The sequence below is a fragment of the Lipophrys pholis genome, assembly GCF_963383615.2.
Source record: "Lipophrys pholis genome assembly, chromosome: 17".
NCBI lineage: Eukaryota > Metazoa > Chordata > Actinopteri > Blenniiformes > Blenniidae > Lipophrys > Lipophrys pholis.
In genome coordinates, this window is record NC_137643.1 from 8426307 (window position 1) to 8452526 (window position 26220).

Consider the following 26220-nt stretch of genomic DNA (forward strand, 5'->3'; position numbering starts at 1 on the left):
CTAGGTTAGTGCTCCAGCCATCCAGCCATCCATTTGGCATATGTCAAACTGTCTTGCGATTGCCTTGTGGACTGTGTGGTGAATGTTTGCGATGCCCTCATAAGACTTTTTCCATTGAATGTTTTTTGTGTTTTCAAGAAATCATGTAAACCTTAATGTCTGTATACTCAGCTCTTGCAGGATCGAGACTTTCATAAACACTTCTTCCACCCAGCACGTGTCAGGTAGGTTGTGGTTGCAGCTTGTTCGGTTTCTTTCAGTTGTAAGCAATACCTGGGTTTTCAGTTACTCTCTTAATATCACAAACGCTGTGCCGGTTGGTGTCCCTCTTGTAAAACGGGTGTGCATCACCAGCATGTAACCAAATCCCTGGGGGGCCTGCTAAATTTATAGCATGCAACTCTAATTTTAGATTTACTTTGGGGTCATTGAGGATAAAAAAAACAAAAAGAAAACACTACAAGTGCACACAAAGACAGGGTGGTCATTCATGTCCATTCATGGAGTTTTTGTCAAGAGTGTGATTGAAACTTTGCATCATAACATACAGCACCATCTCCAGGCAAAGGAGCAGCTTCAGCGACAGGCTGCTGTTGCTGTCCTGCTCCACTGACAGACTGAGGAAGTCTTTCCTCCCTCATGCCATGTGGCAGTTTAACTCCTCCAGGGGAATTATCAGTAAAAGTAGAGGTCAATGACCTTCAGCTAAGAACTGTGCCCATGGGGGGAGTGTGGGCAACGTCAACAAGGACTCCAAAAGTACTAGACTCTATTTTATACATCCTCTTCTAATTCTTTATTCTGTTGTGTGCTAATACTGCTGAAACCTTGAAACAGAGCAGTAAAGAGGATAATTTTCCTGAAGGGGACCACAAGAAAACTAGGACTACAGTGGGGGCCTGAATGTAAAACTGCATCATTATACTTACAATAAATACATGTCTTTTTGAAAAGCAGTATGTCACATGGTTTTGATGAGTTACTCCCCTCAAGCTGTGAATCAACCAGTTTTTCTTTGAAATAGTGAATTTTCCACCCGGTGAGGAAGAAAGTAGGTACATTCAAGAGGACAAATCACATGACGGTTGTATTGCACGTGTTATGTACATTAAGTTTTATTTGATTCACATGTCAACACTGACTCTCACCGGTGGGTCACTAAACCAGATCTTCTCTGGGCACCGTGTTTAAGGAAAAACCTTAAAGTCAATTGAGACCAATTGATTTTTTTGGAGGTGTCAAACTGGTCATTTAAAAAAAAAAAAAAAGGAAAATGTATGTTCCAGCACTGTAACCAGAATCGAATCTGAAATGCTTTGTATATATTTGCCAATACTACTGTAACTAAGTATTGCTTTGGAATACTTACAGTAAAAAAAGAAAATACACAATTTCGACCTTTCAGTGTATTAGCCTGGAGACAAATGGAATAAAAGTTGTAAATACAAATGTAAGTACACAACCTATAGTAACTGGATGTACTCAACTGAACAAGCGTGATTCCTTTCAGCTAAATATCAACACACATCAGCAGTTAATGCACAATTTCAACTAACTTTAAAGTCTGAAATAAAAAGTAGCCCATTTAAGAACTATTCATAACAAATTGAAAGCCTCCCTTGAGACAGCACTTAACCTTCATCCAAAATCATTTCACTTTTATCTGTAATAATTGTGTTCAATTAACTTTATCTAGTTCAACTTAGGTTGAAGCATTTGAGTGGGTACAAATGCTAAACTACTATTTACATTACTAATAAGTTTAGTCGGGATCAGAATCACTTTGATCTCGGAGGGAAATTCTTTAACAAAGCGCCACAAAAAATGTTCAAGTTTTGTTTTCATATCACCTCGAAATAGGATTCTGACTGCACACCGACAAGGATTTAGGGATCTAGTTTAATTTAAAAAGACATTAATAATTTCATCATGGCTGTATTTGACTTTTACCCTGAAATGGCATCTGTATTCACTTCAACTTTATCTATATAGCACCAAATACGACAGTAATTCCCAGGTGCTTTTTACAGACAGAAAACCAACAAATCCTTAATACTCTTTTAGCAAATTCGAAAGATACTTAAAATGTGCAATCACTAATTATAAAACTAATATTGGCTCACAGCCATAAAGTGTGAATCAAAAGACTTTATTGCCAGGTATAATAAAAAAAACAAAAAACATTTCCACAGTACTAGAGAATTCTTCTCAGGGGGGTGTGAGGTGCAAAAACCCAACAAAAAAAAATAGTGCAAGGATCAGAAGAGAGGCAGCACATGAAAAATAATGTAAATAATGGAAGTACTGGTGCTTAACAAAGGCACAGAAAAGACCAGGTATAGAAATGAGAATGGAATTAAAGGCTAAAAAATTTGCCAAGTACACATGCAAAAGATAGCAAATATAACCAATAGTTTATTAATCCCCTCGTGAAGAAAAATAATCAACATAAGAAAATAAATGAAGCAAGAACATCTTGGACTATTGGGGTGGACGTTAGAAAAATAACCCCATGAATGCAAGGCTGAAACAAAAACAACCACAAAATAAAATCCATTTATATACAAATGCATTTCTTGGAACTCTATACCTTATAATATTCAGTTTAAAATGCAAAAATACACCCATCAGTGTATCTGCACATATATGCAGTACACTGAAACAAAGTAAAAAAATAAATACATTTTAAAAAAGCAGCAGTGAAGAATGGTGAGGAAATACTGATTGTAGCGGCCTCCTCAAATAACTTTTAAATTTTTTTACTATTTCTATACCTTCTGTACTGTTTGTACCCTGTTGAAAGTAACGGGGCACTGGAGCCGATCCCAGGTAATTATGAGTGAGGTGGGGATCCACTCTGGAAAGCCCTTCACAGTGCAAGCAGAGAGACCAACACACACGCACACGCACACACACTCATGCCAATGAGCAATTTTAATGTCACCAATTAACCCCCACACGCTCCCAACGACATGTCGGTCTGTAAATACAAATAATAACAGCAGTGGTCAAACTTCTCCACAGACGTGGGAGAATTCCCCCCCGTCCGTTTATTGTTGGTTTGATTCCTCATTGTTCTCTTGCTGCTTTTTCAGTGCCAGAAACCTGGCCATGTGTTCAAGCCTCATGGAGCCTCTGTAGATCCACTCCTTCTGTTGACTCTCCTAAAAGGTGAAATCAAGATAGAATACTAAATTATGCAATTACAATTAGAAAGAAACGTGTCAGGAAAACAACATTATCATTACATGACAGGAATAGAACGATTAACAAAAAACAAGATTCTCCATCTAAAACAAAAGGATGCAGTCACGTGCCAATGGCCCCACATAAGCAGTGAGAATGAATTTCACACTCCAAAACAGGAGGATTTCTTAGTTCATTTACAAATTTTACAGCATTTGTTGATTTGTTTAAGAGGCCTCATTGAGCTTGATGTGCCACCGATAAAATTACTCGTGAAAGGAATTTAAAAAAAAAAGTACTCACCTGGAAAACAATCTGCATCAAGCTGCAGTCGACTATCATGATCTCACACTTCTGCATCGTTTCTTCTAGCTCTGCATTAATGCGTTGTCCGACTTTGTACCGAGTTAAATGAGGATACGGCCAGTTTTTCATGTACACCTTTAAGAAATCTTTGTGTGGGCCGGCTTGAATGTCGTCCAAGGAACTTTTCACTGGGAAAAAAAAAAAAGGAAGAAAAGGGTTCGCATTTTTACTGGTTTTCTGTCGTAGTCAAATATGAAGCTCAATATTCTATTAAATGTTCAGAATGTGTGCATCTGTGGCACGGCTGCAGAATCCCACCCGTTTCTCCACAGAGCTACTAATGTGTGAAAAAAGATGAGGAAAAGCAAAATATGTTGTTTTGGCACTGGCAATATTTTCAATGGCACACCCACCCACCCACCCAAAAAACAAAACAAAGTATGACAAAAAAGCCAAACTTACATGGTTTGCAGACCAAGTGAAGTACTGGTAAACCAACATACATCGGAGTATGATCATCTAGAAACACCAGGAACCTGGAAAAGAAATATTTACATTACACAAAGCATGTACACCTTCAGTAAGAATTACAAAAAGATGAACACATTCGCTTTTCCATCTTTTGTTCCCGCGTGGCACTGTTCTATGCTAATCTATTCTCTATATAGTTTCTATTTAGATGATCCGGAAAGCATTCAGCTATACAAAGAAATTGAAAACAAATTAAATTTGATAGCGTTTATGTGAATCAATACAGTATTGCCGTTACTTTCACACTGGCAAATGAGTCAAAAGACCTTTTCCTCTTCCATATGACCACGATCTAACAGTTATGAACGTCACTCATCTAATCAGAACTGGGTGATACAAACCTTAAGCGGTTCTTCCTGCCGGGGAGCTCGGCCAGAATGCCAGGCTGGAACTGGAGCTTGTCATCTTGAGACTGAATCACCACACGGGCGCCAACAAACAGCTCATCCAGCTTTGGCGTTGAGGGGAAGGCCAGGTGGTGCCCCGATACAAGACTCCTCCCCTTTTCGTCAAAACTAACTTTGTATCTAAACCGTCCATCTTCTAAGGAAGAACAAAACACAATTTTCTTTTAGAAAAGGTCACTTTTTTTTTTTTAATCTCTTACTTCAACGTGGTTTGATAGTTGGGATTATGTGACACCTTAAGCTTTAACTGCAAACAAATAATCCCTGGAAGTTAAATTAATGAAAGCAACAAATGACTAAATACTACTTCGTCTGCTCATCTTAAAATTAATGTCAAATTGTAGTACAATTTCTTTTTAAAAAGGACTTATTAAAGTTATATTTTAAGACGATCACAAGCAAATCTTTTCTTACCCTTTTCAACGATCTCTATTACTTTCCCCCGAAGCCATCTCATGGGCCTCTTCCGGGCCAACACCTCCATGTCCAATTTCACTTCCACCTCTGGCAGGTCTGGGCGGACCTTTTTGGTTTCCTCAGAACCATGGGAAAAAATTGATGATACTATCATTGTAGAGTTGCCGTCAGCTGTAAGAGGAATATTGTATTTTCAGGAGCAGAACACCAATAATACAAACAATCAAACACATGGAATAGTGAAAGCCTGTGAACAAACTGTAAAGGCCTTACCTGTCGTGTTGTTGCTGTCAGTGGTCGATGGTTGTGAAGCAGTTGTTGTTGTTGTTGTTGTTTTTGTTTTTGTCGCCGCCGTGTTTGTTGTTTTCTCGGTCTTTGGGCATTTAGCATCTTTTGGCTTATCATTTGCAGGCAAGAAATCTGAATCACTGGAGTTGTTTTCTGGTTCCCACGTTACGTCACCATCTGAGCTGCCGGTCGACTCGGCGTCACTGTAAAACTGCTGAGGTGTTGGCGGACGCTGAGCACCGAGCTTACGATCAGGAAGTCTGGTCAACATCACCACAGGGACTGCAAAAATTAAATAAATAAATAAATAATACTATTTGTCTGACACCCCGAGCCCCTCACAGATATGAACTGTATCACACCTCCAACGCTCAATAGTTACAATACACATGCATGAGAAAGTTACAATGTCTTGAACTTACCATGACGACTATTCAGTTTTGACAACACCTGACTCTTCAATCTTTTACTCCGGGGCTGATCCATTTCTACAATAACTGCAAAAGCCAACACTTGAATTAAGGCACAGGATTTATGAAAGCATATCAAATTATTTAGCGCTCATGTGAGGAGTAGATGGGTGAACGTAAAGTACACAAAGTAAACTAAAACAATTTTACAGAAATCTCTAGATCTTTACTTTTAAAAAGCCACTTAAGTATATAACTATCCAGTGAATTAGTTTGGTTTATAATCACATGGACAAATGGCATAGCAAGTTCTTATTCCAGAATTAACAGTAAATAGCAAATGTATGTACAATCAAAGAAAAACATGAACCGGTTTGAATCCAGGAGTAATATTAAATGTACAAATAGGTTGAATGACTACTCTCCTTGGAGTGGACAAGTGGGGCATAATTATTACTAAGGATAGAGGATCCATAAGAAAAAAAACTATGATCCTAAAAAGATTTTGGAGGGCAAACAAATAATTGAAATCACTATTATTGTCTATTTATAGCATTGTCGGTTGGTGACCATCGGCCCATGAATATTCTGTGCAGCTTAATTCAAAAGGATTGTGGGGAGGTGGGTTAATCCTAACCCAGCAGACTACAGAAGACGGTAAATCAGGGGTGCCCAACCCCGGTCCTCGAGGGCCCCTGTCCTGCATGTTTTAGCTCTCTCCCTGCTTCAGCTTACCTGAATCTAATGATGATGTCATCACCAAGCTTTAGAAAAAAAAACAATAACGAGCCCCTCATTGCAATCAGGTGTGCTGCAACTAGGAGAGCGCTCAAACATGCAGGACAGGGGCCCGAATGAATCCCTGGACCGGTCACCGATCCATCACATGGCCGACAGAGACGAACAGTCATGCGCTCACATTTAACAAGCATTTGACTTGAGACGAGAACATATCCTCTGACTCCTTCTTTTTCTTTAGTATAACTGTTTTGAGAACTGTAGGTGTAACCTTGAAACTGTCCTGATAGCAGATTACTCCCTGTTTCAGAATGTTCTCATGAAAACATCTTTTGATGACCTTGGATAATGAACTCACAGGCATAATCTGCCTCCTTGAAATAGATTCCATTTTGACTTCTTCTTCAGTTGACCCCTTACTTTCACACTGTACATTTACAGCACTTTGCTGCAAGTAAAACTTTACTTCACGACTCTGTTGTTTTTGTTGATCTAATTTTTTTTTTGAGCAATAAGTGTTGGAACACTCCCAGATTAAGCAGCTTGCTGGACTGCTTTCTATCATCTGACTCAAGCCACATTTGTTTTCCTCAGAGTGTTCTTAACTGGAGGATCATATAGTTTCTAATTATCTAAGTTCAAGTTAAGAAGGCTAACTAAATCTCTTATTTCAGGGTCAAGTTCAAAAATCATCTATTTGATAAGGCCTATAGTTAGAATTTGCCGAGGCCACTCTGAATCAATTTGAAGTTGAGCTGCTCCGGGCTTGGTAGGAGCCTCATTCACATTTACTGGCCATTAAGGTAACACTCACATCATGAATATAAATAGGTTTCCATGTGAAAAGAAAATTCACAGCCGCTCCACAACAACTTGGAATGTTTTGTCGTGCCCTTTAGCCTCGATGCTGCCACAACACAGTGCTCAATGAGGGTGATTTTACACCAGCCCTGTTTGATCCGGTCTAGACTTCACTTCAGGGACTTTCTGAGAAACTCTACTTCGACTGGGCACGTGTGAATGCTCGCCTGAACACTTAAAGACGTGGACTCTCGGTTCACTTGCAAGTGACCCATCTGCAGACTTTCCAGTGGATGTAGCGAGATGACGTGGTGCAGAGCGCACTGCATTTTGGGTAGTAAACAAACGAAGCGAACGGTGCAAATCAGAATAAGCACTCACAAAAAAAAAGAGATGGGAAATGGAAGAAATGGAGATGGAAAACCTTCCCGGGAAGTGCCTGAAGTGAATCCTGCTCTATAGATCAAGCAGGGCTGGTGTGAATGCAAAGGTGTGAAAATGCTCGGCTCCCCTAGACTCCCATATTATCCTGGTGTGAAAGCGCCAGTAAACACCTGGTAAAGTTTCTTTAACGCACTGAGCTTCTCCACTTTTCTCACGACAATATATCCATGGCACCTTTACATGTGACAATGGTTGAGCTTCTCTCTCCTGTAAGTCTATGATCTGTGTGTACTTTACTGCATGAGCATTAACAGTAAAGGCCCGTCGCCTGCTGATATCAACTTGTTTCTTGCTCTTGGTCCTGGCGTTTTCTCTCTTAATATTCCTTACTCCCACCAGTGAATGCACAAAGAAGCCACCTTTGAGTCAAAATCTGCTGGAGATGTCTTCCTTTTCCTTACAACATTCACCAAAACTTGCTTAAGATTGCAGGAAGTCCCTTTGTATTTTGAGGAATGTAACAGCACAATGAGATGGATGGATTGAATAGGGTTTGCTGGACCACAATGTCTGTGCTTAGTACTGATTGGTATGGTTACACGTATTGCTATCAATATATGGACACAGGGTGATTGAGGCTGGTATAATTATTAAAACTGACAACAAGTTAATTTATTTAGGACCTAGTGTTTACATATCTCAATCAAACCTTACGTTTTCTTTTTCTGCACATAAAGTGGCTCCAGCCTCTTTTGACAATTCGTTGTGTTAAACAACAATAAACGGATGAATCCATATCAATTCCTACTCTGGTTGTAAATGTTAGTTGTTGTTGCCGTTGGAGAGGTACAACAGTCAAATGTCCATCTTTATCGTCCAAAATCGTAAAGACTGGGCGCAATATTAGCTGGACAATTCTGTGCAGCTAATGTTTGGTTTTCCACCACCACACACACTTTAATCAAACGTCTCGTATCGTTTACGGGAGTTTAAGGCCAAAGCAGACGGAGGTTGAGCTTTGACCGCACATGCACGCCAACTTCTCACGGAAATCACAGAAAACAAAAGTGTTTTAATATGTGTAGGATTCTGCCTTGGAAATCGTTTCCAAAATCTATTAACGGACATGCACTTCGGTGCAGAAACGTTAAGAGGAGATATGATCAATGTAGCGGTGAAAAACTTGGCAGATCTGTTTTGAACTTACGATTCTACTCCCCTCGTCTTCTTCTTTTACAAAGCACCATAAAACATGGCCTGTCCTTCCTCTCTTCTGTTCACTTTATGAGCGGAAGCGAGCAGCGGCGTTACCGCCACCTTGCGCGTAGGAGGGGAAACTGCACCAGCTCTTTGAATATTTAGTTTATTTTTATAGTTTTAAATTTAGTTTACTATTGTGTTAGATAACGAACTGTCAATAAATGAATGAATAAATAAATAAATACAAAAATAAATACTAATTACTAATAAATAAGTACCCATTTAAAATTATATTGTTATTAATCATTTAATACCTGCTGTTGTGTTGTGGGTAGATACACGACTGATAAAAATTGGCAGACACTTTTTAATGATCTCAAATCATTATCAGAAACAGATAACAGGAAGGGTAAGTCAACAAAGTGTTTTTAAAGGCCAGTGGAGTGATCTTGTTGTGCAAAACAGATTTTGTGGGTGTGTCCCACTCATTTCTGGATAGATGCCCAACATCAGTGATCTACCCAGAGGCTATTCAAAATGAATTGAAAATGAAAACACTCAAACACATCCAGAGGCATGTGTTTTGACTTCAATAAAAGGATTCTGTGCCGGTGATAACATGCTTTAAATTGTCCTCCAGAGTCTTTCCTTCTCAGGTGATCTGCTCCTCCTGGTAAGTAGAAGTAGAGATGGAGCCATATGGATCAACCACCGTCTGGGCGCAGCGCACCACAGTCACCAGGAGAAAGAAACACAGTAGGAAGAGGAAGAAGAGAGCAAAGCCCAGGTCCACATCCACCTCGAACTGCGGTGCAGGTTGAGGAGCTTGGTCCATGTGGGCACTGGTGTCTGCTGATCCTTCTGAGGATGTTTCTTCTCTTTATTAGTGCAGCAGCATTGCATAAGGAAGTGCCCTGTGCACCTGAGACGATATTAATGAGAATCATAAAAACAAAGAATGAGAAAAAGAAAACAGGGTTGTAAAAAGATTGTAATGCACAGAGAAGAGGTAATTATGAGAACAATATCTTATATATTTATAGTTTAAGAACTGTTAAATATAATTCCAAGTATTTAGGATATATTGTTACTATACATCAATTCAAATTTCCATTTAGTTAGCAAAATCTCTTGAAAATGTAGGTAAATGTCACAATAATATGACTAATCGCTGCTTTAAAACATTGAATTTTATTCCCTTGAACAATTTTTGATGCCATGCAATTAATTTCAAAGTTGTCAAAGATTGGACTTTAGTAATAAATGAGATTATCAGCAGCTTCCACAGATCTAGAAAAGTAGTAGATGTGAAAATCAAAAGTAAAGTAGGTAATGTGGAGTAAACAAACTGTTTTAGTTAAACACCCAGTTGTTGCTAATGAACAAAAGCTGCTTGACAAATATTAGTATAAATAAAAAATTAGATTTGGACACAAAAATAAGGCTTCATTCTGTTGCAATGGATTTTAGTCGCAGTAAAGAATTATATAGGTTTTAAACTTTATAACTATTACCAAATAGGCCTTTTGTGTTGCTTTTCTTCACAGGAGAACTGAACAAAAAGCAAATAAAAATCTTGCAGCTTTCAATAAACGGATGATTAAGCTCTTTAAACATGTTGCTTAACATGTTGGATTATGCATTCAAACCCAATAGATATTCGTTGTAACTGACTAATTCAAAAGATATAGATTGAAACTCACCACTCCTCCTCTATTGTGACCAGAACCTCGGGAGCCTCTCCTCCACCTGCAGGAACCTTTGAAAAGCTTTCATAGCATCTGTCTCCTTTCCCCCACTGAGCTTCCTGTTATACTCACGTTACATAAGTTTCCAAAGTCTTAACTGTCCTCCACTAACACAATCATCCCAGGAAAAATGAGCAGCCCCGAATTAGCTCATGCACTCAAAGACACATGCATACGCATGCAAGGTACACAAGCATGCACTTGCGCCTTGCGACCTCCCCCTGGCGCGTAAAGCCTTTATTAATACTTAAGCAGGAATTGAATAACGGTCTACACAGTTCACAAGTGAATCAAACACCCCACTGCTTTTGTCCTCCTGTCAGGAGGGCCTTCATTGCTGTCACCTATTAGACTTAACACCACCACAACCTGGGCACCGGAGGCGATGCCCGGCTCGTTCATTTCACGAGGCTTGTGAATGCAGCACGGGAGAGGAAAGAAAGCGTAACCTGGAAGGAAAGGAAAAGATTTGAGGAGTAAGACTGGACACAGATGGGGGTCGTGGAGAGGAAAGCCCAGGCGTCCAGAGCCGGAGAAACAGGAGACGCATTAGCAATTAAACTGCAGAGCCAGATGCTGCAGCAGGGTGGAAATTGACCCTGCCGCTTTAAAATGGAGATTGGTACAGTGTGGTTGCCAGTGACAAGAAGAGTGTGGAGGCTGAGGTCCAGGGCATGGAGGTAAAGTGATCCCACTCCATATGCAATTAGCCAAGGAGGCCTTTTAGGCTGCCGCCAAAATACTGTAGGGCTGCGGGGGAGCAGGAGGGCAAGAAAGCACCATGAAGAAGCGGTTTCACTGAAGCAGAGCTGAGAAGAAAATACTTCTTTTTCAAGTTGTTGTTTTTTTCCCCCTATACCTGAAGCATCAGGGTTGCAGATGCTTTTGCGTTTGCGTTGGCAACAAAGATCAGCCCACAGTTGTGCCAGCCTGTATGTCACCACTACACTGTGCCATCTGATATCGTAATAGCGACACGGTGCCTTCGGGTCTACTCAACACCAGCGGAAGCGCTGACAGATGGGTGGCACTCGTGCCAGACTTCATCCATTCCATTTCCAAACGCCTCCCGATCTCAGCATGTATCATGTTTGGGGTTTTTTTTCCCCCCGCCATAGAAGATATTTAACATATTCCAAATGACAAAACTGTACTCATCTTCAAAATTCATTGTATAAAACAGGCCTGAGTGCAAAACCAGAAATCTAACAGGTTCAGCGGTTGTGGAGTGTTTTCCAGTAAAAGCTTCAAGCAGGCTTTTTGTTCAAAATACAGGAAGTCCAGCACTCTGAAAAAACATGAAGTAAAGTATGAGCAGCTTCATTTTAGAGTTAATGAGGTGAATTCCAGTCATGATTCAGCAGCTTTTTAATGTTTTTATTGGATGTTCCATTTTTTTTTTCCAAACAATGTGCGCATGTTTTAATCTGGCCTGCTGGTGAACTGGCTTTAATTGTTATTTAGGTAAGAGAAATTTAATCCCTCCATATGAAAAATAATTAAGTGGGGATACACAAAAAAAGAGGGAAGTTTAACCTCACACCTCCCCGAGCAAATCAGTCTGGATGGTTAGATTTATAAAAAAAATAAAAACAAAAAAATAAGGAGAGGAAGGGGTTAATAATTTTAAACACAATACATGGTTATCTCTATATTATGTGTCCTGTTTTAATAGATCAAAACTTAATAATGGAATAAAATGTCCATCTTTGACCATCCTGACCACTCAATCACTGTAAATGTAAGATTGACAGGGAAATGATGCAATTCATCAAAAACAAAAGAAAACAAACTAAGCCACACTTTTAACAAGCAATTTTAAAAAAAACACTGTTTTGCTATCTGCAAATACTTGATGTATTTTGTTTTGAAAAGCACTTTGAGCTGCATTGTCACGACGATCCCGCCACAACTAGGTTTATTATCATAATAGAACTGCGTGTCGCTGATGAGGCAAATATGTAATTCATGTAAAAGTGGATCTTTTCTACTCTTTGTATGACCAAATAATTCCGGTTTCTTCAGAAAGATTTCACAACTCGCCCCTGCTGAGAACTTGAAAGTTACTTATTTGAAGAGCGAGTCTATGAAAACGTCCGAAAACTTTTAATGGGCGTCTCCTCATTTAAACTCCCCTAAAAAAAATAAATCCAAGTTTGGATTCAAATTAAAAGCAGAAATACAAAGAATAGTGATCCACAGTTTTCTTTATCATCATCATCATCATTAGGACTTTACATTTCAAGCAGAACGCAGAATAAAAAGCTCCTCCTGCAGGCGATTGGTCCAGAGGCTTTCAGGAGAGTAAGAGAAGTGTTCGGACACAAAGACGACACAAACAGCGATAAAGGGAGTTATTTTTCTTTCTTTTCCTTTGAACAAACACTTGAAATAACGAAGGCACTTTGCAAATGACAAGGCAATAGAAAATGTAAACCAAACTTTGGTGTTTCATTTGTACCTCTTCACAATGACGTTTCTTCTTGAACCAAACCAGAACTGCGAGATCTTGGGGCTAAAATAATAATAATGGTGGAAATAAATAAAACAAAATTGAAAGCATACTCCAAAATAAAGTCACATTGAAGTTCGAGCATTACGGAGCCCGTTTTCCAGGTTTGTATGCGGATCCATCGAAGAAACCATAAAGTGCATCTTTGGATGGAGGGAGAAAACAACACTGAATGAAATGCTATTGACACTTTCAGCCCATGAAGAATCAATAAACAATTACTGGTTGATTTGGGTTTACACTCAAATAAATTGCTCCCAAATTTTAAACCACAGGCTGGGAAGGAAAACAAAATAAAATCATATACAACTAAAAGATAGAGCATAAAGAAAACAAACATTTAAAACAATCTTTTCCCAACAAACAAAACGCTTTTAGAACTTTCTTTCAGCCTGTTAAAATTATTATTTATAGACAATTATTTAGTTTCAAACCTCACGGGAGATGACGTCGCCGCAACCAGCGTCAGGTCACAGAAGGGCAGCTGTAATACTCTGAAATATTCTTTATTAGGAGTGAGCAGACTTGAATCTGGTCACAGTCCACAGAAAGTCATCTTCACACGAGTGCTCATCGCAACGTTACGGACTTCAGTGTGGTTAGTCAGAACAGCAAAATCTCTCTCGCTCTTTTTTTATTTTTTTTTTTAAGGGCGGGTAGAAGTTTAGGTGACTGCGGGGATGGGGAAATACCCTGTCCTCATTGCAGAACTTCCTGAAAACACTTCCAGTAATGTAAAAGAAAGAAAGAAACCAAAAAAAAAAAAAAAAACACAACCAAAGTTACGAGCAGGCAGGTTTGGCAACTTGGTCTTCAGCAGGGAATCTTGGCAAATGGCTAAAGAATGCGATTGAAGAGGAAGGACGAACAGAGTCGAGGAACCCACTCTGCTGCTTAGGAACCAAGCAGATCATCGAGGTTCTCCTGTGAGGCCTTCCGCTTCTTTATTTGTTTAGCGTAATCCACCGAGAGGTGGAATCGTCCACACTGGACTACTTTCTGGGCAATCATAGGGAAGGGGGGGGGGGGGTATGACATCAGTGTGTGGATATGCGGGTGTACGTGTGTTTCCCCTTTCAACAAGCCCGCTCACGTTCTTTGGCTTCCAGGTGAGGCCTCATCCTCCCTCCTCGCGCCGCCTCGTCTCTAATCAGTCCGCCTTACTGTGGTTGTTATTGAGGAGAGCGTGGCCGTTCTGCACGTGGCCGTTTTTGAGCTTTTCTCCATCCCCGTGAGCCTCGGCTTCATCCTCCGACTCGGTCTCGTCTTTATCGCTGCGCTCATCTTCCACAATATCCTGTCGGGCGAAGGCAGGACACAATATTCATGCAACTGCTGTGCAACACGGGGAAACAAACTAAATGGAAAAAAAAACTGAAATATTTGTAATTCTTACATTGCCTGGCAGGAATTTGACGACCATGCGCAAAATAAGCAGGGACCAGAAGATGTGCAGGCACTGCAGCACGAGCATCAGCCCATTGAAGAAGTAGAAGCCGAGGAAGGGGCGGTACAAAGTCTGCGGGTACACCAACGTCGTGTGTATGATGCTGGACAAAGAGGACAAAGGGCAGAACAGAGAATCCAGTCAGAGCCACCTACAATCAGCCTCCACAGCCCCGAGAGGCCGGAGGGGCACACAAAGGCTCTGTTGTGTTCGCAGCGAGAGATCTGAAAGTTTTTCCAGCAGATTTAGAACGTCTCTGTCAAACTAAAATATTGATCAGTGGATTCCTGCAGGCGAGCAAACAGACCGAGACGCCACCAGATTGCTTATTTAAACTGATCGCCGCTAACTTCCAGAGACGAGGACATTTTATTGCCGCTTCCTACTTCCACTGGCATCTGGATCCTCTTGATGAATGAATTGGTTTGTTTTGAACATCAAAGGGACGTCACTCTCACTCCATTTTTACATTTAGGTTGTTTTTTTTCCCCCTGAAGTGGAGATACATTGCAGTGGCAGGAATATAAATATGTAGACTCAGCACAGACCGAGAATCACTGAGGAGAAAATACTAACCACTGCACCACCGTTACACAATAATACATCTTTTTTGTTTTCTCCCCCCACGAAATACTGACTTTAATTACTACTTTTCGTACGAATACATAAGGTGTTTACACATTCTCATACTTTTAATTAGTTATGAATTATTGAATGGAGAAAAAATCTTTGGAATCGCACCCAACATGTTTCTGGATTTTGATGATCACGTTTTTAACCTTAGCCAAAAGATTGATCACTTTTTTTTTTTTTTAAATTTTCATGCAAAAGATTAAAAAAACAAAAACTAATCAAGTATAAACCTGTTTGGTTGCTAAAGTGTTTGTGTCAAGCAGAAGTAACAGAAATGGAGGACGAGTTTTACTAGAAGGGGAGGATGAAGAGGCGCGTGAAGATGAAAACCGCGGCGAACACAGTGAAGATGAAGTTGCAGGTTTTCCTCCAGCCGGCGTAGTTGAACATTTTGGCCGCCTGGAAGTGGAAAAAAAAAAAAAAAAAAAAAAACGAGAGCACAGCTTGTTTTTAATGGCCTCTCCTGCAGAGGGCAGAAAGTGAACTCTGTGAAGTCCGGAGCTCTTAACCTCTGACATGAAGCCGCTGAGAAGATCTAAATACTTTGGAAGGCATAAAGGAGTCGTACTAATATTCACTGCAGATCCTTTAAACGACTTCCTATGATCAATAAAGTAACTTCACAACTTTTTATAGTGTAGAAAAAAAAGATCATTTTAACCCCCCCTCCCCCCTACATGTTGGCCGGCTGTCATACCTCCATCAGATAGTCGGAGGCATCGTGCACCAACATGATCAAAGTCCCTGCGCGGATGTAGTTGACAAGCCAGGAAAAACCGATGAGGAATATCGTTGCCACATGATGAACAATCTGTTCTTTGAAATCCTGCAGAGGCAAACAGAGATGACGAAACAACCTTACCAATTGGCACCTGCTTCTAGCGGGTTTTTAACAAATGATTAACATCACGCACAAAGATTACACGGCACAAATTGTTTTTTTTTTTAAATAGTTCAACCACTAGGAAAACCTTATAATACTCAAAAGGGTAAATAGAAGAAACTCATTCGAAAGTCACAATACTGATCATCAGTATTTAGGGAATCTGTTGTTTTGCGTTCAGAAATTATTTCCACAAATCGGTGATAAAACGTGCACAAGGACGGGCCGAGAATTCTGCAGACTGGTTTGACAACAACACTCAGACCAGCGGATAAAATGATCCATCTGCCTCTCCGCAACATGATTTCCCCACAGAGCTCCGCTCCCTCCTGAACTGGAGAGGCACTTTAACTTCACCACACACAGAGAGGCGGGCGGAGGAACCGGAGGAGCTCGACATCCGCTTTAATGGCGTCCTCCGCGCCGACGGCTCCACTCAAATGAAATACATAAAGTCACGACCTAATGGGAAAATCAATACCTGAACCTCAAAATATATTACCAAGGGGCTTTGAGCGTTCTCATTTAGTTTATGCAGTGAGCAGTCTGTCTTGATGGAAGGCTGCTGGGGGGGGGGGGGGGGGGGGGGGGGGGGTCAGTGTGCTTGGAGAGCTCACACCGTGCCTTACCTTTCGCTTGATGTCCGACGCTACACTGAAAAGCAGCGAGATGTAGAAGCCCAGCTCGATCATGTAGTACCAGTACTGTGACGGCAGCAGCGGCTGTGGGGCAGAGGCAAACAACAAGAGCAAATATAACAAACACAACTGAAAACTGTTTGCAGAGTGAAATCTTTCAAACTACTTTGGTACTTTCAACACAGTCTATAATCTGCTTCCCATCTATAATAGCTCAAAAAACATCATACTACATATCATAACCGAGACAAAAGAAAAACAAAACTCTTAATATTTGATAACTGAAGCGTCTTTTGACGAAGATGTCCGATTTGGATTTTATGTCTGTCGATGAGTCAAACAATGAGTAATGAGAGCGCCTCTGCTCCAGTTTCTTTCCGTACCTGGCAGGTTTTCAATAAGATTGTGCGTTTTTGACGGGACTAAGAAGCTTGTGTTACAAGAGGACACGCTGGTGAATCTTATCTGTGAATGCAGAATTCCTAAGGGGCCGATGGAATAACATTCATACGAGGGCTTTTTCTTTGCTTTTTGGTAGCTTGGGGATATTTGTGATGTGGGAGGTAAATCCAACAGAGGTGACAGAATAGTGAGATAAGAGTTGATTTGACAAAAGCATATAAGTGGCCTTTTCTGGATTTAATAAGCTCTGAGCTTTATTAAAAAAAAAAAGAAGACTGATGTTCAGATCTGTCCTTGTACACAACGCCACATTTGCTAAATATCACAGAAACCCGATATTCTGAACGCCTCTAAGGCCGAACCTTGGCAGTAGTTACTTAGGATGGTTTAAAAACTTGATTTCATCGGTATTTAAGCAGATTTGGCTCTTCCGAGGATCTGCTGTTGGTGCCGGTGTACACCGCTATGTTTGCCTTTAGGGCCCCAAATGACGCCGGCATGAAGAAACCGAGCATAATCTCACTTTCCCAACATGAATCCCTTTTATATTAAATATTTAAACAGGCATTGTGACACGATAAGACACAGCCACAGTGTGTATTTAATGTGGTTACCATTTTTGGAAAGTCTTCCCACATCAGCTTCATTTCGTAGAACCACGGTTTCTGGAGGGAAAAGGTCATGACACACAAATAATTAACACCGGATTGGAGATCAAGAGGCCATAATGGGTCAATTCCACACTTCTTCCGAACAATATTATCATAATGAGAGTCACAGAATCCAAGATAATATGTGCAAAACATACACAAATTGTCAATAAAATAATGTGCGTTTTTCATGTAAAAACACAAAACAGATTTAAAGGAGTTACTCACATCTATGAGGACGGCCAGGCCACCGAAGAAAGCAAGAAGGTAAAAGGTAAATCTCCAACTGTAAGAAGAGTGCACAATAACCTTAGAAAAACAGATTCCATCAAGACTCGCACAGCAGAAACACTGTCAGACCATCAAACCGGAGCACAAATATTACATTCTGGTTCAATTATCGCAAACATTGCAACATGGCAGGTTCAAGCTGTGTTCATATCAGAACGACCTGAGATGATCAACCCGTGCACTGGGTGTCAAACACTCCGACTTCAACTTCCCCAAGAAATTAAATATTCACTTATAGCTTCATTTACAAGTGCGAGATTACACTGTGTATAAAAGTAACTTTGACAGCTTCACTTTGTGTCCTCTCATATCTTTAGCCTGTCTCAAAGCAGCTTTTGAACAATGTCAGTTCTCATTTAAAGGGTGTGTCTTGGTTGAAAGCAAAGCCAGTGATGATAAAAAAATCAGTCATAAGCGAACCACTAAACAGTTAAGAAATACATAATTATATCTTTAATGATCTGTAGTAGCAACTCACTAAACGTCTGTTATTGTTCTACCAGAAAAGCTGTTCAGTGAGTGTTTTCCGGGAATCCAACATGTTGTATGTTTTACGCACGTACTATGAGATTTGACCCAAGCTGCTTTTCAAAATTAAAATCTTTAATGTGTTACAAGCAAACAGAGCCTGACTGGTTGAATATTGGTCCGAGAGCCAAGAAACTTCTTTCACGTACGAAAGGTACAACGGAGAAGTCGTTATGAAAACAGCTTCAGAGACTCTTACTGCCGTGACTGCATAAAATCATCTTATAGCAGGACCAACAATTTCAAGAATGAGATGAGAGAACAAACTGAGCGCCTAACGACATGGACCCACCTCGCTTCTTTGAACTTCTTCAGCTTGCTTGGCCGGTCCTGGTTTCTCCGCCGCCTGAACCACCTCTGGACTTGTCGCATGGAGCAGCCCGTCTCTTGACTTAAACTTGCTATGGAGCTCTGACAGTGAAACGACAAAAGCAGGACAGTGGTGATGGCTCAGGTGTCAGGGTGGAGATCAGATACACCCCAGACAGTAGAAGACTCTATGCAGCAGCTGATGGAAAGTGGCACCGCGTGTCTGCTGGTTGTTTAAATGTAGAAAATATTTCTCTAAAACAATGAAGAGTTGTTGTTTCTGCTTATTCTGCTCCTGGACTGAGGACTGGGACCGGACCTGCACTTCTTAAAAGTACAACCCCTAAAACCATTTGTGATTGTGACATGATTCAAAAACTACCAGAAAGTGCAAAGTACTTTGTGCAAATATACCATGATTACAAAGGCTCACAGGACTTCCTCAGTGCAACCATCCAGTCTCAGACTAATCCACCAGTGTGTCACTCATAATATGAGAAACACACAGTAATATTGAAGACCTGTCGTGTATGGAAAGTTTAAGCCGTCGTGGAAAAACAGTGAATCCATAAAATCTTATAAATCCAGTAGATTTAGCAGAACAAATTGCATTTTTGCAGCAATGTTTCCGTTTCTGAACCTTTAGAGACACGAAGAGAAGATAAAATGTACTTTTCTTTACTTTAACCAGGCAAGTTTTAACACAGTCACAGATTCCGTCACACAGTGGCCACCTTCAGTATCAGTCCATCAGTTTCAACTGCAACAAAGACTTTATTTCGACTGCGAATAAAACCTCCCTCCGTATAACTAATGCACCAGTTTTAAAGACAATAGAATTATCATCCCATGCACATAGAAGAGATGAAGTACAATTCCTCAGTAACATATCCACATTGAGGTCAGAACGTGACTTCCCAGGACTGTAACAGTAGATTGGGACACGCCCAAACACACTTGCATCATGAGCTGTGAACAATCAGGAGGGCCCCAAATCTCTAACCATTGTGATTGTGAGCGGTAATCAAATCCATTTTCAATGGATACGAGTCACTGATGCATGTGGCTGGATTACCTGCGCGGGATGTTTCGATGTTCTGCAGAAATAAGACTCCAGGGCGGGATTTGTAGGCGCATGGACACGCTGTTTGTCGTGGATGCCCATCAGAGAGGCCAGAGGAAGCGCTACCGTCCTGAAAAGAGGGAAAGCACACCGGCCGGGAAAATGTTGCTTAAACATTTTTAAACCAGGCAGATGAAACATGCAAACCTGGCGAGCGGAGAGGAACATGGCGACATGACACGGTGACTCACCGCTCAAATATCTGCCTGATGACCAGGAAGCAGAGAGCGATGGGTATAATCGCCCAGAGGTCCTGAATTTTAGGGAAGACTTTGCCATCGTGGTCGGTCAAGTCGGCCCAGCCGTGGCCTTCAGGAAACCAAATCCAGTCCGCCCAAATCTGTTCCCTCAGCCGAGTCAACATCCTGAAAGCACTGCGAGGACACGGAGATATCGGAAAAGGAAATTAGAACAGCTATTAAAAAGAAGATTTTTGTCTGCTTGGCCATCTTTATTCAGATCTTCCTTTCGTCTAGGAGATCCATGACAGCAACCCGAGAGGAAACCAAAAATGAATAATTTAAAGTTATTTATCACACCAAGCATCTGTGATCGGCGCCGCATTTGCTCACTTCCTGCGTCCACACAAAGGAATATAATGAATTGTAGCTGCAAGCAGCGTTGGAAAGGCCCTCGCTACTTGTAGGACTGAGAACGTCACCTGAATGTGATGGGCTTCAGATGTGGCAACTTTTTATAAGTCAAAGGACGTCTCAAGCTGGAAGTACAGTGAACCTGTTGTGGTTCAAAGTCGAAGGAGTTTGATAGTAAGTGGAAGGGTTTTCCCATCCAACTCAATGTAAAAAATTATTCTAAAAAGTTTAAAAGATAAGAAATTTCAAGAGGTTTAAAACAAAAAAGTTGAAAAAGTTGAATGTTTTAAAAGTTAAATTGTTTAATATGGTGAAGGTTTGAAAGAAGCTTAGGCTTAACATATGGACGTGTTCAGGGCAGCATGTTTTGTGTGTGTGTGTGTGTGTGTGTGTGTGTGTGTGTGTGTGTGTGTGTGTGTGTGTGTGTGTGTGTGTGTGTGTGTGTGTGTGTGTGTGTGTGTGTGTGTGTGTGTGTGTGTGTGTGTGTGTGTGTGTGTAGCTCAATGTGTTGTAGATGTCTATCACATTTCTTAGACATCAACAATAATAATCTCTTGCATTCCAGTGGGTTCTCGCCCAGCTCTGCTCAGGCTCGGACCCTAAAAAAGGAGTATTGTTAAGCTGCACACAATGCAAGAAAGTCCCACTGAAAAAAAACAACAACACAAAGACACAGTTTCCATTGTTGAGTGTTTGTGAAAGTCTGACATCAAGGCCTCATATGGATATTAATATTACTTCAAAGAGGGAAAATGATTATTCTGCTTCAGCTTAGTAGAAATGATGAATGAATATAAATCAATAACTCCTCAATCATTCATAACACACAGTGAAGTAGAACTGGCCAAAGGAAATTGCCCAATTAACACAGCGTTTGCACATAACCTGTTAATCAGGAAGACTTGGGATATTCTGGACTACTAAAATGGCTTTCCACATCGAGTTTGCATGTTGTTTCTGCATATCACAGTATCATCACTATAATTCATTAATTATGTTCTCTTCTCTCCCCAAGTTTACTTAGGTGTTATGGCAAGCGCTATATAAATATAAAAAAACAAATTAATTATTAGAGGACCTGCAGCAGGAACAGAAGATATAGAAAAAAAGCCTGTGTGGTGACAAAACCTGGACTTTACCACGAGGCCAGAGGCCGACTATTGAACCAGCTGCTGCACCTTTGCTTCTGAAGTTCGCAATCACAGTTCTAATGCAAATGATTGAAAGCGGCTCAGCGTGTGGACTTTCACCCGTCGTAAGTCCCCCGTGCAAAGCGCAGCAACTTGCGCAGGACGCTTGTGTCACACTGAACTCAGCTGTAACTTTAAAGGCGGTTAAACTCACACGGAAAGTACAGCAGTTAAATATAAATCATCCTGTCTATGAAAGTTAATCAGTGTGTGGATCTGGGTAAGCCTGCCGCCTCTTATTTGTCAGCGCTCTTGAAAAACAAACCCAAAAAAAAAAAAAAGTCTTAACCCCACTCGTCTTTCAGTGTCTCTCAGCTGACTGCACGATAAGGTTATAGGCCTTTTAAAAAGCCTCAAACAGAGAGCAGAAATCCAGGCTCCCGCTGGATTGTAGTAAAAATATGTTAATGAGTGCAGGTTTGCTCTCGGTCCTGGAGAGAATTATGGGATTTGGTTGAACATGCAGAGGGATTTTCGGTCCAACAGGGAGAACTGGAAACCAACCCTGAGGCTGCGCAAACTCTCAGTTGCACGCCTCGCTTTTCATGTGGAAACTCTAAAGTCTGCATGCGGCTAAACTGCAGGAGAAGATTCCCTCCGTAACTGTCAAGATTACGCGCAGGTGGAGGCAAAGTGAGCGCGGATGAGACGCAGTAAAAATTCCAGTGTTGAAGGTTTATATGAGGCCGGTGAGTGACGGCAGCAGCGCCAGGGCTTTTATTGGAGAAACGGCTGGTATCTGCGCCGGATGCTTCCTGAGCTTGATCGCTACAACTCTGCCTTCATTTCTACTTTTAGAAACTTAAGGAAGCTCCAGAAAAGCTGCTCTGAGAACAAAGTGTTCTTGGGATAAATGTCACTAAGACACGATGGAGCTGCAGGACCAGTTCACATGACGCGAATAAAGAAAAACCCACAATGGGAACGTTTTTATCCGTCCTGCTGGTTCCTCCTTCACCGATCTACACTGGTTAACGCTGACGCGGCAAGAAATTGAAAGCGGGCACCTGTGAAAGAGCAGGAAGAAGAAGACGCCGATTGAATATGGAAGTAAACAGTTCAGGTTAAATGTGAAATGAAGTTTATAGCGTGTTCTATTGCTTCAGCGTTGTTCACATGATCAGTACACACGACCATGAAGGCACATAATGGAGAGTCACATTAACTAGGAGCTTTACAGATTTGATTTTCAAGGCAGAGCGGGTGCATGCGCAGAACTACAGTAAGCAAAGTCTTTCTGATAGTTATTTCCTGTCTCTCTGAGCCTCACAAAGCTTGCTGAATCGTTCTGACCTCAGTACACCTGCTAAAACTGTTAAAAAAAAAAAAAAAAAAAAGAGTCTCTCACAGAGAACTCAAACTTTATAATCATAAATGTAATGGATTTATTACAGCTTCCAGTCAAAATGAAAGATGGCTGTGTGAAAAGCTGCTCGTTGAGTCGGGAAACTGTAAACCTGCATGTGCGGATGTAAGATAATCGGTTTGGTACAGGTTAAAGATATTAGGTGACACACACATCCACAGTCTGATGTTGAAAGGTGTGTCTGTGTGCGTGTGTGTGTGTGTGTGTGTGTGTGTGTGTGTGTGTGTGTGTACGTGTAATCTAAATTCCACAAAAATACTAAAATAAAAATAGATCAGAGTTTTTCCTCCCAGACTCTTTACAGATCATCTGAGGACACGCTGAAGTGGGATCCCACTCATGACCACTTCGCTGAACTCTGAACAAAAACAAAGGAATTCCCTCTTTCAGGGAGCGTTCTAAGAGTTCTAGTGGATGAAGCCGGAGACTGAGGCGTGTCGTACGCTGCACAGACTGCAAATCACCTGAGGGCAGGGTATTTACAGAGGAGGAATTTGCCTCCTGGTGGGCTGGAGATCTTCTCTGTGGGGAATTTGCATGTTCTCCCTGTGCATGCATGGGTTGTTGTTGTTGTTGTTGTTTTCTCCTTCCAGTTTTCACAGGCTTTAAACACACTTTCGGAATTTAGCAAAAGCGCAAATATAATTTGAGTTTTAACTTATATCGAAATGTTTGCGCCACACAGCTCCGGTGTCTGTTTGGCAGCAGCGCGGTTGTTCTGCAACACGTTTCATCTCGGTCACCATATTGACGACTCATTAGAACCTCTCCTGTTTCTTCCTTTACACTTCATTTCTTGCTAAATTGTCCTGCTACTACAGGATCTCTACTACCATCTCATTACAGAGGAGCAAAAACCTCCAAACAAACTGAAAACGATGTTTGAAGATGCACTATGTCAAATTCAAGCAATGTCACCCCTGTGAGTTGGACGGCAGCAGTAAGGCCTTGGAGTGCGGCTTCAGCGCAACGTTTTAACTTTGGTCAGAGTTTAGTCAGCCTGTTTATTTAAGTTGGTAATCACACCGAGTTCCGTTGTGTTTAATCATCTCGCATTGTTTACACAGGATAGAGGATTGTTGGATTCACAGAACTTGAAATACGGGAACTCACTGGTTAGTTTGCCAACTTGAGAATCCAATACTTGGAGTACATGGATATAAATAATGGTATTTAAATGTTTTGAATAAATTTAATAGGTTATTAATAATAAATGCATATTTTACCTACCCCCCCCCTATAAATACTCTTAGAGCTGTTTGTGTATATGTGGTGTAAAATACATTTAGAAAACACACACATGAAAATACCACCTTGAATTTAGCGCATAAGTTAAAGACTTTATGAGGAGAGGACACCTGACTAACGTCACACATATTTCTCCATTTCTAGTTTAAATGGGTCAAGATGAAGCATTATTATCCAAAGACACAATGTGTGAAGTAACTATTATAGTAAGAACACTTAAAAGAAATGTTCAAGACACCAAACATGACCACTTGCTCATTAAAAGCTGAAATACTTGAAGGTTTATGTATTCATCGCAGGTTTTTTGGTTTGAACGTTGTTTAAGCGTCTCTTCATGATCCCAACTAATTACCAGCTTCGTTGTTTCGTGCAGTGACAATGGATTCTTTCTGCATTCTGCCTGACACGCTCGGTCTGCGCCGTTTGCGTAAACCCGTGCAGGGAGTGGCTGAGAGGGCGCGCGCATGGCGCAAGAAGCGGGGAGTCTCCCGGACATAGCGGAACAGACAGTCAGCCTGAGCTCGCAATAAGTCACCGAACACTTAACTGTAACTCAAACACTAAGGCCCACTTCCTTAAAACACGGTGTGTAAACGAAAAAAAGAAGAAAAAAAAGAAGAAGCCGAGGGCGCCTCTGTTTGGTGACGTCTCCAAAAGTTTTTACGCCAAAGACGTTAATTGCGGTGGAAATGGCCGTTTACCTCCAGAAAACCACTTCTGTATTTCATCGGAGGCTGTAAAAGCTTCGTTGGCTCGTCACAGCTCCGCTGTGAAGACTGTCACAAGTTTGATGGCTGAAAAAAAAAAACTTCACAGAAATCCTCCGGGGAGGGACTCTCTCGCGTTTCTGTCTAAAAATAGCAGCTCAAGGTGTGCGCCAGGAGGGGGGGGGGGAGGAGGAGATGGTTGACTTAGAGGGGGGGGGTTACGATCTGTCGCGATGATCGTTGTCATCTTCATCATCGCTGTGTGTAACGGTGCGCTTACCTCCGCGGTCTTCCTCACTCTGCAGGTAAAAGTCCGCCGAAAGCTGAAAACTGCTGCAAACCGCTGCTGCTCGTCTCGTGGTTCCTGTTGCAGCTCCGGTGGAGGTTTCATGTGGTTCTCTCCATTAGAAGACGCTCAAACTTCTTCAGTGAGCTCCAGGTCCGCCTTCCTCTTGGTTTCTTCTCAATCTCAGCTTCGCCTCATTCTCGCCCGGAAAATTGAAGGGGAAAAAAAAAAGCAAAAAAAAAAAAAAAAAAACTATGTCGCACTTTTGTTTCTTCCTCCAAACTCTCGCCCGAGGGTCGTGATTTAAAGGATGAGGGTAGAAAAAGTAGTTAAGTAACTTTTCCGTCAAATGAAAGTATCCTGTGGCCGGCAGTTAGCGGTTTGTCAGTTTGTCGGATGGTGCTTTGGTTTTCATGGTTGTGTGTCAGCAGCAGGATGAAGGGGGAGGATATTTAAAGTGACGCGAGCCGAAACTTTGTATGAGGAGTGGTTAGTGCCACAGAGGAGGAGGAGGAGGAGGAAGGGGGGGAGGTGCCTTTTCTTTTTTCTTTTTTTGAAACAGATCAGGGCATCAAACCCCCTTTTTAACCCCCCCCCCCCCTTTTAATATAGAATCAAATCAAACGTTATATTGACGCACTAATGCAGATTAATCCATCCTCGTGATTAATCTGATGAATCATTTTAATGCAATTATGACTTTAATGAATTGTGAGAAGTTCGAATACAGCAACCCAAGACAGACAAAAACCTTTATGCACACTCTGCAGGAAGAGGTTTTCTTTTCACCAAAGCAGTCCCAACTTAAAATACCACATCATCGCAAAAGGAAACATTAGTCTAGGATTCTGCTCACAGCTGCAGGCAACGCTCTAAATATGAAGCGGTCAGCTCTCCTCTCGGACAAGGTCAACAAGTTAGCTTATCTTAGCAGCTGCTGAAAAAGAGAGTAAATGTTTTGTTAACATGAACTGTTGAAGGTGTTTTTAATAAATCAA

At 41.2% G+C, this 26220-nt stretch overlaps 2 protein-coding genes across 3 annotated transcripts; both read right to left on the reverse strand.

The window, feature by feature from the left end:
* Positions 1 to 2133: 2133 nt before the first annotated feature.
* Positions 2134 to 8747, reverse strand: LOC308123330 (histone-lysine N-methyltransferase SETDB1-B-like). The gene is made up of 8 exons (XM_080485759.1): positions 8676 to 8747; positions 5558 to 5632; positions 5121 to 5417; positions 4845 to 5018; positions 4365 to 4566; positions 3955 to 4028; positions 3490 to 3680; positions 2134 to 3164 (listed from the first exon to the last, which is right to left on the reverse strand). Exons 2-8 carry the CDS (start codon positions 5619 to 5621, stop codon positions 3051 to 3053), a joined length of 1116 nt encoding a protein of 371 aa, XP_080341885.1. The 5' UTR covers positions 5622 to 5632; positions 8676 to 8747; the 3' UTR covers positions 2134 to 3050.
* A 3858-nt stretch (positions 8748 to 12605) lies between these two features.
* Positions 12606 to 25661, reverse strand: cers2a (ceramide synthase 2a). Of its 2 annotated transcripts, none has more exons than XM_080484230.1 (11): positions 25217 to 25661; positions 20024 to 20206; positions 19785 to 19902; positions 18693 to 18811; positions 17810 to 17867; positions 17546 to 17596; positions 16521 to 16613; positions 15706 to 15834; positions 15301 to 15407; positions 14325 to 14478; positions 12606 to 14225 (listed from the first exon to the last, which is right to left on the reverse strand). In XM_080484230.1, exons 2-11 carry the CDS (start codon positions 20194 to 20196, stop codon positions 14079 to 14081), a joined length of 1149 nt encoding a protein of 382 aa, XP_080340356.1. In that variant the 5' UTR covers positions 20197 to 20206; positions 25217 to 25661; the 3' UTR covers positions 12606 to 14078. The 2 variants fall into 2 exon arrangements, with proteins under 2 accessions (XP_080340356.1, XP_080340357.1); XM_080484231.1 differs by lacking the exon at positions 25217 to 25661 and adding an exon at positions 24931 to 25082.
* Between the last annotated feature and the right edge of the window lie 559 nt (positions 25662 to 26220).